General features: G+C 35.7%; 2 protein-coding genes and 1 non-coding gene across 3 annotated transcripts; 1 reads left to right on the forward strand and 2 right to left on the reverse strand.

Moving 5' to 3' along the window:
• Positions 1-796: 796 nt before the first annotated feature.
• On the forward strand, positions 797-12,496 carry LOC120119529 (regulator of telomere elongation helicase 1 homolog). Its single transcript, XM_039139342.1, has 24 exons — positions 797-1,022; positions 1,362-1,618; positions 2,414-2,562; positions 3,054-3,135; positions 3,293-3,440; positions 3,647-3,803; positions 4,124-4,407; positions 4,531-4,576; positions 5,367-5,508; positions 5,603-5,757; positions 7,126-7,217; positions 7,305-7,403; positions 7,499-7,567; positions 8,313-8,399; positions 8,655-8,714; positions 8,808-8,932; positions 9,322-9,379; positions 9,447-9,558; positions 9,770-9,829; positions 10,411-10,478; positions 10,568-10,987; positions 11,063-11,179; positions 11,670-11,815; positions 12,002-12,496. The coding sequence occupies exons 1-24, from the start codon at positions 921-923 to the stop codon at positions 12,087-12,089; spliced, it is 3,123 nt and encodes a 1,040-aa protein (XP_038995273.1). The 5' UTR covers positions 797-920; the 3' UTR covers positions 12,090-12,496.
• An 863-nt stretch (positions 12,497-13,359) lies between these two features.
• Positions 13,360-13,506, reverse strand: LOC120120163. Its single transcript, XR_005515883.1, has one exon. It is a non-coding gene; the product is annotated as a U4 spliceosomal RNA (small nuclear RNA).
• Positions 13,507-13,962: 456 nt separating this feature from the next.
• LOC120119530 lies at positions 13,963-14,758 on the reverse strand (the record flags this gene model as incomplete). Its single annotated transcript, XM_039139343.1, has 2 exons — positions 13,963-14,072; positions 14,177-14,758. Coding segments are annotated over 2 exons (669 nt in total), but the record flags the coding sequence as incomplete, so codon positions are not given.
• Positions 14,759-14,760: the final 2 nt, after the last annotated feature.

The following is a 14,760-nucleotide window of genomic DNA, read 5'->3' on the forward strand; positions in this document are numbered from 1 at the left end:
TATATCTGCTTGGCCTTTAGCACTTTTTAATAATATTATATTACTGAGCTTCCCAAAACTCACTCTGTTACTCATCATTTTAGGTTAAAGGAATTGATCATGTGCATTATTGACATCAGCGTGGAAGTTCCTTCGACATTGTTTGCAGAGTATTATACTAGTATAGTTAGGGAGCATGGGGTCATATTTTTTTTATACCGAGTCTGAAACTTATTTGATACTATGTATGATTGAATTCTATTTCTAATATATGTATGATTTTATGAACTTATATTTTTTTTATAAATTGTTTCTCATTTTAAATTGTGTTTGGTAAAATTTTATTTTCATATATTTTTATTGTGGATCATTCCGGTGGTCCTAATGTGACATTTCGGATCGAATCACCCGTATGTCCGATATTGTTTCAGTGATACATGTCCTGTACATCTTTTGAAGAGGCCTGAGACCATGTATTCTTAAGATGTCCTTGAAGAATGTTTGGTCGAAGGTGTTGAGGGCCTGTAATTTGCATCGGGGAATTGCGAGTTGGAATTCGAAGTTGAATTAGGCTGCAAGTAGGCTTAAGGGAAGGTCTCTTCTCACGGTGTGCTGAAGCTTACTTGGAATTCGGTGGTTTATACGATGAGAGGAATGCCAAATATTTCAGTGGCGGCTTTCTCTGAATAAATAAAGGAATGCATTTATCCAAAAAAAAATAGTTTGGGGACCTAGTAGAGAATTTGACCTATACGGCAGCTTCTTTGGAAATTACCCCTGTAGTTCTGTACTAATCGAAAGCGTAATGGCGGGAAAATCTAACTCACATTCGTTCGCCCGCTAGGGTTTATATACAACGTTTCTGTGACTCAATTCAAACTATATAACAAAGGCATCTTTTATCAACTTTCTCGTAATCCAAACAGAAAAAGAAAAGGAAAATGCCTACATACAGATTACGTGGAATCGATGTTGATTTTCCGTTCGAGGCGTACGATTGCCAACTTGTTTACATGGAGAAAGTTATTGAAGCTCTCCAAAGGGTATCTCTTTCACTTATATTTTTTATTTCCTTTTTCTGTTTAGTGGCAAAGAATTTTATTTGTTACTCTCACTAGTGAATTGAATTTAAGGAACAGTGATCACTTGTATGATGTTCTTCAACACTTTTTCTAAAAAAATGTATAAAAACCACTGTTTTAGTTTATTGAAATTAATTTTTTAAATATATCTGTTAAAATATAGTAATGAAATTTTGATTCTTTTTTAAATAATTGGTTATTGTTCTGAGTTAAATTTTCCAAATTACTAAGTGATGGATAGTAATAGTACGAATTTTGTTAATTCAAGTGATGTATTCTACTTGTTGTTTTATGTCCCAGAAATGTAATGCACTTTTGGAGAGTCCAACTGGAACTGGGAAAACACTATGTCTTCTATGTGCCACATTGGCTTGGAGGAAAAGTTTGGGTAGTTTTTCAACTGGTAGTACTAAAATAAAGAGTGATTTCTTCGGGAGCCAATCTGGTGTAGGATTTTCACAATCTGAGGCCAGTAACCTTCCAACCATTGTTTATACCTCGCGAACTCATAGCCAACTTCGGCAAGTTGTTCAAGAGTTGAGAAGAAGCAACTACAGGTCATAGTTGATTTTTCATGACATATTATTTAGGTTTCCACCACTAGCTTATTATTGTGGTTGAGTTATTCAGGTCGTGCTGTAGTGGAGATTATTAATATGCTAATATGTCTTTTTCATTACTAATGTTGGAGTTGGTTTCACATCTGATACCTCAAAGTTGAAATGACTACCTCCAAATTTAAGGAAAAACTAAAAGTGCATCTGTTGGCTCATGCTTATGTCTCACATCTGCACCTAAGCTAATCTAGCCCAGTCTTGCCATTACCCATATTTGGTGGTAGACCAACGTATGTTGGCTGGCTTATCAAATATGTCTGATTTTGTCTTATTCAATCCAGAGCAGAGGAGAATATTTTTGAGTTGATAACTACTTCTTTCACACTTTTCACTCTAGGTTTCAACTTGAATTATTATTGGATTTATCTGCATTTTACTCCTTGCCTAGCTGGTTGTTTTTTCTGATCAGTATTTATACAAAATATTGCATGCTAGAGTCTTTAAAAAGAAAAAAATTGAGGGTATAACAACACATGAATTTCCGTTTCTTTGATTATGGTGTTAAATTCGTTTGCCTTTTATCAAAGGAAAGAGAAAGGTGAAGATACTGCAGATTTCCAACCTTTTATTGTCATATATCATATCTAAGGGAACTTCTCTTGATGTTAATCATTGTTGTTACAATACGTTCTTAAGCACCTTCAAGGTGCCAGTGGACTTTTTTTTGTTGATACTTTCAGAAGCTCAATATTTTCGCTTTGGGTTTTGACTTTTTGAATGTTGGAGGATATACAGGCCCAAGATGGTAGTTTTGGGATCTCGGGAGCAGTTGTGCATACATGAAGAAGTAAGTTTACTTAGAGGAAAAGCTCAGACAAATGCCTGTCGTTCCCTTTGCAGAAAGGACCGGAAGCGCCGTTGCACTCATTTTCCACGTGTTGCTGGTACTTATTCACTTTTCTGCATAGATTTCATTTGGCATGCACTGTCAATGCCTTGAATACAGCATTTATTCAATAGTTCATTTAATTTAAACTTTTATCTTATATAAACTGACTGTAAAAGGGGGTGAGGTAAACTTTGATGCTGGCTTTAGATTGTGTGATGATTATTAGGAATTAGTATTAAAGTTTTTTTATCACATTGGTTTGTTATCCAATCCATAAGAAGAAAATAAGACATTCCTATATTCATCATGGTAATGCAGAAACAGTTTGCTTGATTTCCTTCTTTGAAGTATTACTTGATGATGGTGATACTTGCCTAATATGATCAGTAGGGAGGAGTTGAGTTCTGTTCTATTTTCTTCTGGACTATACTATTCACTTGTTTCCAGTGAATTGACCAACCATCTCTCTAATTTATTTTTTGAAAGTTCTATTTTGAAATGGTTGGGGTGCATCTGCTGTTCACTAATGTTGCTTGTTTACTGTAGATTATATGAAGAACAACTCTCATATTGGAGATGAACCTATTGATATAGAGGATTTGGTGAATATTGGAAGAAAATATGGGCCGTAGGTTTCTGTAGTAGTATTCCCTTTCAATACTTTATATGGTGGCGGTGGTGGTTGTTTTATTTATTTCATGTCTCTTACTAAAGCCCTCGCTACTAACTTTAATATTCCTGATCATGTTTTCTTGCTAATTTATACAATATTTTTCTTCTTGTAGGTGCCCTTATTATGTATCACGAGAACTCCACAAGGCTGTTGATATTTTATTTGCACCTTACAACTATCTTATAGATCATGATTATAGAAAATCTCTTAGCCTCGAGTGGCACAACAGCATACTGATTTTTGATGAAGCTCACAACCTTGTAAGGGGAAAATTGAAATTTGTAACTGGAACTTCTGTGTAAATTTTAGATAGAACATATTTGCTGCTGTTAATCCGTATTTTTTGGTCACTTAACCATTGGAATTTAGTCATTCTAAGAATGACATAGGCCAACTGATCCAATGGTTAACTTTCTGCCTTCTGTTAGATTGAGCTTAGCTATTGATTTATGGGAATATAATGCAGGAGAGCATCTGTGCTGATGCAGCCTCTTTTGACTTGTCTTCTGGGCTTTTGACGGCATGTATTTCTGAAGCGAAAAATTGTGCTGATCTGGCTGTCGGGAGGCAAGAAGAATCAAATGATAAATCAAGGAATCCTGATAACTTTGCAATCCTTAGAGGCAAGTCAATTGGTACATTGATAGTGCATCTATGTTGCTGTTCTTAGAAATGCTTTTGCATGCAACTATATATAACATTTAACCATTTTCAAATGGAACATTTGTTCTTATGAGTTTGTATTTGTTCTGCATTAAATTAGCTTTGGTTCTTTAAGCTGAGGATATTGTACTTCTAGAAAATCTTTCAGTCACTTTGCTGGCAGCTTCAGCTTAATTTTGTTTTTAATTCTGTTGTATATATATGCATGCATCTCTCTCTCTATATATGTGTGTGTATCATATCCTTACCAATATATTTATTATACTCTGCATATTTTCAGCTCTTCTTTTGAAACTTCAGAAGCGAATTGCTGAAATCCCCATCGAATCCAAGGAACTTGGATTTACTAAGAATGGGCATTACATTTATGAACTACTTGCTGATCTCAATATCACGCATGAAACTGCTTCTACGCTTATTGATATTATTGATGATGCTATTCTGCTGCTTGAGGAAAATAAAAAGCATGATGCAAAGGGAACTGGAAGTAGGCTGGAAAGCATTGGCAACATTCTTAAAAGTATATTCAGAGACAAGGGCAATAGTCATGCTGATAGTTATCGTGTAAGCTGGGAACTCAGAGCTTTGAGGATGTTGTTCTCGTTACCTTTTTTAACAGGGGAATATATCGGTATTATTCTTCCCTAAGCTAGCATCTCATATTTTAACTTTAATATGTTATTTCAGGTTCATGTTCAAGAGGCTGAGGTGAATGCTTCAGATATCTTCAAAGGTAACTAAGAGACCAAATGGTTAGATTTTTTTATTTGTTCTTTAATTTCTTCATGTGTGTTTGCCATGCTTGATTCAAGTTACTTTATTTAAATCAGGTTTACACTGTTAAGCGATCATGATTCTTCTGGTTGTCAGATTTAATAATTAAAATGGGCATATGAACACCATCTTTTCTAGGAATCTCCTGGTTCTCGAAGAAGATTCATAAGTTATTCTTTTTTTTTTCTCTATTCTAAATGAAGCTTTAGCCGGGAGTCTGGGACACACTATGGATTCAGCAAAAAATGAACAATGAGAAGTATTGAAAAGGAACTAGTTTTTCTTGGTGTATTCATGTAAAGTTAGTTGGAAATTGTCGGAGTTACCAGTGTTTTGGAGTCATTTTTTAAAGTAACAAGGTTGTTAGTATTTCCTTGCATCTTGTTCAAAACCAAAACCTTGCTTGTACTCATGTAGAATAGTGAAAGCATTTAGTTACAAAATTTGAATCTTCCAACCTCCTGTATACGAAGATGGCAGACAAATATAGCAAGATTTTTGTGTATTCCAAGGTGCGCTATAGGTGCACATGCTCTCTTGATGGTAAAGTTTTATGTCTATATTTTTTTCCTCTGAATTTATTATACCTTTCGAAAATAATTTATGCTTTTCATATAGCTTCATTAGTTAATAATAACAGATTAAGGAGCTGTAAGGTTCTGGTGCTGGAAACCAGCATTCTGTCGTGTTCTTTCGATATGCTTTGTCATAAAAGTGAATTATATTTTCATCTTTTTGAATTTTGGCAGGTAAGTCATCACGGACACTCGGCTGGTGGTGCTTCAATCCAGGCATTGCCATGCAAACATTCACCGAAATGGGCGTTGGATCTATTTTAGTGACATCGGGTACATTATCTCCCTTGGATTCATTTGCACAAGAATTGAAATTGTAAGCTTCCCAAATTCATTATTTCTACATCTATTATGCTTTGGCTTTCTTGAATATTAGTTACTAAAGAGAAACCTTCTGCACGCTATCTCAGAGATTTTCCTGTTCAGCTGGAAAATCCTCATGTAATATCCTCAAATCAGATATGGGCTGGAGTTGTCTCACTTGGTCCTTCAGGTCGTCCCTTCAATTCATCTTTCAGGAATCGTGATTCTCCAGAATACAAACAAGAACTCGGGAATGCTATTGGTATGTGAACCTTTTCATTGGTAATAGTCTGGTGTGCCAATGGTAGAACAAATAGTGTTGGTCAATGATCTCTAGATTCTCTTCTCAGCTTTTCAATCCAATAAGAAATATAATCACTTATTGATGGTAGAAAGGCCGTTGATTCTCTTCTCAACTTCATGTTATTGCACTAGATAATTCATTGGAAGTATAATTGTTTTGAATAACAGATGTGAGAAAGTCATGTTAATCGCCAATAGGTCCATAGCAACTTTCAGTGGGAGATCATTCGACTACAGATAAAAATGTGCTATGACTCTACCCTGGTGGCTGAGTATATATGTTCAAAAGATTCAGATTTTGTAAAAGAAAGAGCACATTGTTTACATGAGGCAATGTCAACGGTTAATGCTCTGATCTAAGAGGGATTTCTAAGCTTATTCATAGAAACAATAACTTTTAAAGAAAGGAAAAGTTCCCCAATTTCCCTATTCATTTCAACTGCCTTATTGGGGACCCTGCTTTGGCTGATTCCTGCAAATGTCTTAAGCAATCCGTCCCTGCCTCGGTCTCCTGGAGTCCACCGCCCCCCCCCCTGTTTTTTTAAAAAAGTTAATGTGGATGGTGCTGTCAATAGGGATTGGAAAAATAGTGGCATTGGTGGTATTCTTAGAGATGCGGAGAGCAAGCTGCTGGGTTCCTTTCCTCACATGTAGGTCCCAGCCCTCCTGTCCTGGCAGAACTGAAGGCCTTCAGGCTGGTTTGTCTCTGTTTGTGGAGTCAGAGTGGGGTACAAAGGGACAGTTGATTTTGGAAAGTGACTGTGTTAATGCTCTGAATTGGATTAAGAATCCTGGCTCTTGCCCCGCTTCGTTTGATCGGTTGGTAAAGGAAATTGTCCATTGTGTGTTGGATCGTAATGTAATTATTAGGCACATTCAGAGAAGTGTTAATTGGGAGGCGGATAAGTTAGCAAAATCAGGCGTTGGCTAATTTGGCTTGTCTCTTGTCTGGCTGGATAGGTTGGTTTGTTTCTAGGGGGTATTGTTTAGATTAGGTGTTGCTCCTAGCTGGGCTCTTCTTTTTACTTTCTGGTGTATGTTGGCTCTAATAATAAATTATATGAGGTACTCTTTTCCTCCTTCCAATGTTCATTGAGATACTTTCTTTGTATTTCGATGGATATGAAGGGGGTTTTAATGAGACATCTCTTTCTTATAAAAAAATGAAAAAAAGAAGCCCTCAAGTAAACCATCATGGACTTGAGGCATTGTGCTAAAATTGAGCGGTCTGACCTATGCATTAGTTTATGGTGATAATTGACAGCATAAAAGTTTCCATATTTGACTCAGTAGCCATAATGCCATAGTAACAGTTCTTTTTTTCCAGTCAATTTTTCTCGAATTGTACCTGATGGACTGCTTGTATTCTTCCCTTCTTACTACCTTTTGGACCAGTGCATTAGCTGTTGGAAGAACACTGTAAGATCTTTGAACAAGATTAATGAAGAAGGGGAAGTGACTCCATTAATTTTAGCTTCATAAACACTATGTTCTTTCTCCTTGCAGGGTAACACAAATTCAAGTACAATATGGGAAAGAATATGCAAATTTAAGAAACCCGTTATTGAACCCAGACAATCATCCCTTTTTCCTCAGGCAATTGAGGTAGTAGATGAATGAAAACTTTAATTTTTCTTTTACAGTATTCTGTGGTAATCAAAGACTTTGTAGCACGGATAAATAGTTTCTTTTCTTGGCAGGACTACATGACTAAACTAAAGGACACCTCCAATTCAGGTGCAGTATTTTTTGCTGTTTGTCGTGGCAAGGTAAGTTGCTCTCATCCAAACTTAAAACAAAACTTTGTTTTTGCACTGTGCCAGACATACATGCATCCTGTCATATGGTGACAAAAAAGTAGAGATCTCCTTCGGACTTTTGGATCATAAATTGTGATTGTGGAAGGTTGCTTGAGGGCTTTAGAGATACAGCATCACAAACTTCTCCGACATAGTACATGTGTAGTAGTGTTTTAATCTTATCAATGGAAAATACATGCTACCCCCAAGATGGAAAAAGATGTGTTCTAAAAGTTCCATAATATGTTTCTAGCACTCTGATTTTTGGATAATGCACTGCCTGGTTTATGATTCCTTAATAGATCATTCTTTCTATATATTTAGAAGATGTGAGTTTTGCATCTTGTACATGTTACTAAATCTTGGATTAAACTATGGAGTAATTTTCTTTGCGATCCTGAACTTCTTATTTATACGAATGTCTGATTTAGTTTCTCTAGATCTGTATGAACAATGTTAGTAATAATATAAAGAAAGGAATGACTTAGGCCACATTTCTTGATAATAAGTGATGCTCCACATGGCTTGCAAGTTTACATTAGTGTGCTCTTGTTTGGTGTTTTTGCTTCTCAAACACTTCTCATTTGAACTAGTCATTTTGTTTCTAAATAGTTCCTAATTATCTTTCTGAAGTTCAGCCTTGTCTACTATGTCTTTCTTTTTTCTATTTTTTCAGGTTCACTCTACCATGTCTTTCTTTTTTCTATTTGTTCAGGTCAGTGAAGGATTAGATTTTGCTGACCATGCTGGAAGGGCAGTGGTCATCACTGGGATGCCATTTGCCACTAGGACAGACCCCAAGGTTTGGTCATATTCTTATCCTATTACTCAGTTTCTTCATTGGCAGTTTCACTCTTCACTCGTTATGAACTTTTCTTTTCTTTTAATTTTCTCTAAATCTATTACCGTGGAATGACCATCATATAACTAATTTGGCTATTGCAAATGAGCGTTTATATCCGATGCATGTATCAACAAACACATACCATGACCTTTTCATTGCTTCATGTGTGTGTGTATATATATATGTTCCTTTTCAAATCTGAAAATATGACAGGTTCGTCTCAAACGTGAGTACTTGGACCTACAGGCACAATCACCCAGGGAAGGATGTAAGGTGATGACTGATGAGACATTGCTAGATGTTTTTTAATCTTAACATAAATGTTTTTAGTTGTTAAAGTAAACAAGTTATGGCTGATTTCATCAGATGCTTAAGTTGTTAACTGGAGACGAGTGGTACAACCAACAAGCGTCAAGAGCTGTAAATCAGTCAGTCGGACGAGTCATCCGTCACCGCCACGATTATGGAGCGATTATCTTTTGTGATGAAAGGTATTTGTTTTCTGTTATCCTTTATTGTAATTTTTCGTGCAAGTATTTTCCATGTGTAGTAAATACTTTAAAGTTGAAAATGTCATATGAACAATTTTACTTAAAACTGTTATTTCTAGTATTGTTTTTCTTTCTCCTCTAGTGAGGGTTTAAAACTGTTATTCATGTTCTTATTTCTACATTGATTTCACATTTTACTTCAAAGTTCTTCGAATTGTTTTTTTTTTTTTAAAGAAAGGAAAACAGCCTGCTTTTGTAGGCTGAGAATTACAGAAGTTAAAGTTCAGATACAAGTAAAATGCAATTAGAATTAGAAAACAGGAGCACCTTTTCTAATAGGTTTTAAATACGAAAGCTTTCCACAACTTTATCTTCTGAGATCTTTACAGGTTTGCTCAATCAAGTCGTCAATCTCAAATATCAGTTTGGATACAACCTCATATTAAGGTATACTTCTAGAAATGAAACGACCATTTATTTGAAGGATTCTGCTTATTCCTCTTCGCTTTTGCAGTGTTACACCAAATTTGGTGATGCTGTTTTTACGCTGACTCGTTTCTTTCGAGATGGAGGAACCCATGTTCCTGCAATGCCAGAACAAGCACTAGCAGACCACAAAAGCATTGGTTAAGTGTCCTTTAATAATGTTACTGTTGTCCCGTTTATTTGATTTATGTCTACATTTATAATGTCCAAAATTATTGATGTAGCTGCTTTTAAGCCAAGCTTTCTTTTACTTATAAAGATATGAAGTCTGTAGTTTTATATTAGCATTTTAATCATGCTGTCACCAACATTGCCTTCATTAAATCACCTATGTTTCGTATTTTCATGCAGATTTAAGTCCATCTTCTACAGCATCAGCTCCTGATGAGGGGATTAAGGAATCTTCATCAGGTAGCATACCCTTCTATTTGATGTTTTAATATTAACACACGGTTTTCTCTAGCCCTTTCTTTTTGATTTTCTTTCCCTCATTTTGACCTGACAAAGTAATGATAAATTCATATTAAGAATAGGCAAACAGGATTGTTTCACGGGCTCTGATTGATAGTGCAGCACATCAGAAAGAGACTGAAACCGTAGGACTTCTTTAGAGAGGCTCATATCTCTTTAGGGGTTCTGATAGTTAGGCTTTATTGTTCTATACTTTCCTTTAAATATGGACCAATCTTATTACATAAATAGGAAATCTATTTTAGAGAGGAAATAAATCAATTGAAACAAAAGCACAATTAAGAGATCTAAGGAAAGAAAAAAAAAGCAACCTAAGCCTTAATTAAAGAATCAAAACTAGTGGCCTTTCCTAACAGGCTCGGTTCACAACAGTTCAATTAATTTAATCTGGTGACTTCTCTAGTCACTTTACATTCCAGTACTAAATTATGAAAAATGAGCTCTATATATCCATCATTAATCAACTATTTGGCATGGTAGATGAGAAACGCTACTTGTTTACGTTGTATTTCTTTGTATAGGAAAAAGTGCGGATATAAAAGCAGATCGGCCTCTGGAAAAATCTTACCCAGGAAAACTCCCTGCTTCGGTATCTATTGTTTTTCATGCCTAAACTCATCCTTTTGAATAACTTATGTTCATCTTTTTCCTTCATATGGGTTGCAACTTAATAACAAGTTTTTGCAGTCTACATCAATGGATCTACCTCACTTCAAAGACAAACTATCTTCTCTTTTAGTAGTTAAAAGCAGCAACAGCTCAAACCACCTCAGAGATATTCTTCCTGCGAATCTTTCATGTTTCACTCCTTGTATGGATTTGAAAAGGTTGAAGCGATCAAGTGATCCAATGACCAAAGAGAAAAGGTTGCTAATTAACGGGAAGGGGAAAATGCAATATCCGAATCATGATATTATTGGTTTGACTGGTGATCTTTCTTTGGAGAAACAAGAAAGTAAACAGAAACAACTAGTGCCATGTTCTATGAAGAAACGCAAGGCTCTACTTATAGAGCATAATGAATTGCAGCATGATAAAAGTTCCACTGTTAATGCATCAGATGCCCAAAGATCAGTGCCGAGAGATCTTCCTCCTACAGTAAGTGCAATGAAACACAACAATTATTCTGGTGCTACATAAATTTTGAATGCTAATGATCATTTACAACATAAGGATGCTAGAGCTGCTGCTGTGGATGCTAAGTTTCTCAAGCATAAAAACAATGATCTTCACGTAAGTGCTGAACAATGTGGTGCCAAGGAATCAAAAGGTTCCGCTTTTCTGATTCAGGTAAAATGTATCATCTTTTTCTTCCAAAATTTCTTACATATGTATTCAGCAGTCGAAATATTTAGTTGTATTGATATTTGTTTTGATTCTATCCATCAACCATGTAAAGAGAAGTTCCAGACCCTTTTTAGTACCGACACAAGCCAACATGCTAACTCCAGAACATATTGATTTATGGAAATGGGAAGGTGTAATGTGAAACCAATGGGGAAAATTCTGGACTGTAACGTTACAAAAACAGAAAAGTCTATAAAGTTCTGGAATGACTTTAGGAGTTCAGAAACCTATCTTTGTAGCCTCTATAGAAATCAAATTGAAAAGACATGCTTTCATTCGTTGTTTATTTGTCGAACTATCTTCCCTGTAGTGATTTCTGTTAATGTTTCTTTTGCTGCTTTCCTCTTCAAATTCACAGTACAAGTTGATTTTCACTTTCTTGATGGTGTTGTGTGGCTGATTTGGGTTAGGGGATTTTTTTTCTGGTCTTCAGGTGAAAGAGAAACTTAGTCCAGCAGAATACATACAGTTTGTGGGTTACATGAAGGAAATGAAGTCCACAGTGATAAAGATTGATAATCTTTTACAACGTATTGTGGGATTATTTTCAGGACCTGAGAGGCTTCCTCTTCTTGAAAGGTATGCATCTACTCTAAAATGGCTGTCACAACGGTTCTTCCATTAGCCGAGCAATTAATTACGTCGTCAGTTGGGCATTGCTTAATCATACCTAGACTATCGATATTGATATTCCCCTTGTTAAATTGTAACTATTACGGGTGTTACTTTTTACTGGATCTTGCTCTCTGTTGTCATCTGTAACAGATTCAAGGATTACGTGCCTGCGAGATATCGTTCTTTGTATGAGCAGTACCTCAAAACAAAAGAAATGACTGGCAATCAGAGGAACTAAACTTATCTTGTCGGAACAGTTACACAAGGGAAGCCATTCGCCAATTTGATGCTCGGTTAGGGGTCGTAGTGAAAGCTTGAGACTTTCGGGATTATATTTCCTAGATCAATGATCTTGGAGTAGTATCAGAAAGGAGAAGAATCATATAACCGCAAATGTCATGCCAACCATCGGTAACTTTTGGATGCGTAGCTAAGTTGAACATTCCCGTATAGAGGAAAGAAACTTTCGGAAACTTTCAGGCAATCTTCCCCTAACTAAAATTTGTTGGTGCTAATGAGATTATGAAGGATGGGACATGGCGACCACAGCCATTTTTGTGTAAATCGAAAACAAGCCAACTGACTTTTGTTCAAATATGTTTCCGTATAGAAACGAGTATGCTCCAAATACAAACGAGCTATAAAATATTGATCAACTTTCAAATAACTGAAGGGTAAATTATGCTTTTCATCAAAGTTTTAAATTGCTCTATTTTTTATCACTCGAGCTTTTTTCGGAGTTGATGTGAAGTTTTATTTCTCAAATTTTAAAATTTCTTAAAATTATATTTCTATATCACTTTCCTTTGAATTTCGTTCTTCCCTTGACTTTCATTTTCTTTGTCATCATTGGCATCTTTCTTTGTTAGGATGATAATAAACTCAACGTTAAGCAAATCGTTTGTAAACTATTCAGAGAAAGTTTATTTATTTTTATTTATTAAATAAACATAATTTTATCCGTTCAATTAAATAAACATATATGAATACATGACTTGTTCATTAATTTATATTTATTAACCATTTAATAATCCGTCTATTTATGCTCAATTAAATTTGTTCACATATATCTTCTATCCAATAGCTCATTATCCCTTTCACATCACTAAATTGATAAAAAGCTAAATCATTTAAATTCATTATCATTAGATTGAAAAAAAAGTTAAATTCGTTTGTTCAAAGATTATTTTTGAAGTTAAATTTTTTTAAATTTATATTCATTTGTATTTGTTTATTATTTTAATAATGAACAAACTACTAATAAACTTAAATTATTTAAATTTATATTCATTTATTATTTTAATAAACACGAATAAAAGGACAAACTACGTTACACAAATTATATACATATTCGTTTCAGGCCTATTCTTCATCATGTTACCATTAAGTCCACATTATCTTAATCTCATCTTCCTTTTCAATATTGAAAATGCCTCATCTCTACCATTCTTTAAATGGCCTACGAGAATAAAATATTAACAATTATGAACTAGAGAATATACGGCTTTACCTCGAAGGGAGACCTTCCAGGAATTCCCGAAGGCCAGGGGCATTACCCAGGCCTAAGAGGGGGTTTGGTAATAGTTTTCAACCGGGCAGTGGACGCGCCTCGGTTAGTAACTCATGAGCTGAGCTATTGCCCCAAGCGCAAAGAAGCGAAGAAGCCCTCTCCATCACCATTCCCTCCTCTTTTATATAAACGCAACCATCCTCCATTCATTCACCAACCGATGTGGGATTCGGGTTTTAACATAATTATTGGGTTTCTCCTTTGATTAAAGTAACGTAACTTCTGGTATAAGTAAGATTTTATTTTACTACTCCATTAAATAATTTTCATAAAATCATATGAAAAATCAATTTTACACAGATTAACGACAGCATAAACCAACATAAAAATACGTAATGTATACGTATTTACAGCTCTGCAACATTGGCGGCATCCTTCAGCTTGCACCGCACTCTACTGTACCTCATCTTTCAGTTCATTTCTGAATCGGTTATGAATTTCGAATATATTTCACTTAGAAAGTCCCTTGAAAACATACACTTGGGTTCATGGTCTAGATGAGTGTCGGATATAAATATTTCAAAAAAAAATTAAAAATATTAAACATATTCGTATCGAGAATTGTTAAACTGCCTTACCTGAGGGGTAACAATTTTGACGGATGATATTCTGACTTGCTCGATTTATCATAATTTCACATGATATTTTTGCCTGTTCATGGATTAAATTAGACATGATTCGGGTCACATCTGCAGGGTCTAATTATGGTTTTAGTCCCTGGGATTTAAAAAGGAAGAGATTTATGTTTCATTTACCTTCAAAGGGAACCTAAAGAAGGAAAAACCAAGCCAGCCTACGAATTCCGTGACAGTATCAAAGGGGATAGTTCCTCTGGCAAAGTCTTCAAGCATGTATACGACATCGGAAAACACCTCGACCCCGTTAAGTTCAAGCACCGCCTTGACGTACGACGACCCCATCGCCCTCACATGACTGTGCTCCGACTTCACGTGCCCCAGCGTCTTCCCTCGGTACCCTACCGCAACATCCAAGGTGGTAAAGTCCATGGTATACACATCCCAATTCCTCACTTTCAATGTCAACACCAAAGATATATCTAATGTTACGATGGGCTTAGTGTGAACTTGCATATGGTTTACGTGCACCCGTGCGATCTTAATTTCGGGATCCGATGGCCAGAATATGAACGCCAAGGCGGCTAACAACACAAAGGCGACCGCGTATAGTACCCATCGTCGATCGCACCATTGGATTCCCTTCAAGTGGTGGTAGTAGGGGAAAACAACGTAGTTTTGATCGGGAGACGATTCGGTTGGCAAAGGGGCATGGTAGAAGCACGGTGCAACAATTCTTTTTGAGCCGACGATGGTTCGAATTC

The sequence above is a fragment of the Hibiscus syriacus genome, unplaced genomic scaffold (assembly GCF_006381635.1).
Source record: "Hibiscus syriacus cultivar Baekdansim isolate YM2019G1 unplaced genomic scaffold, ASM638163v2 tig00110332_pilon, whole genome shotgun sequence".
In the NCBI taxonomy this organism is placed as follows: domain Eukaryota; kingdom Viridiplantae; phylum Streptophyta; class Magnoliopsida; order Malvales; family Malvaceae; genus Hibiscus; species Hibiscus syriacus.

What these genes read in the sequence shown, in the direction of transcription:
- LOC120119529 (XM_039139342.1), top strand. Translation starts at nt 921, where the DNA reads ATGCCTACATACAGATTACGTGGAATCGATGTTGATTTTCCGTTCGAG. An exon ending in TTGATGAAGCTCACAACCTT is followed by an intron (nt 3,441 to 3,646) that starts GTAAGGGGAAAA and finishes AATATAATGCAG; the next exon opens with GAGAGCATCTGTGCTGATGC. An exon ending in TTGCTGTTTGTCGTGGCAAG is followed by an intron (nt 7,568 to 8,312) that starts GTAAGTTGCTCT and finishes CTATTTGTTCAG; the next exon opens with GTCAGTGAAGGATTAGATTT.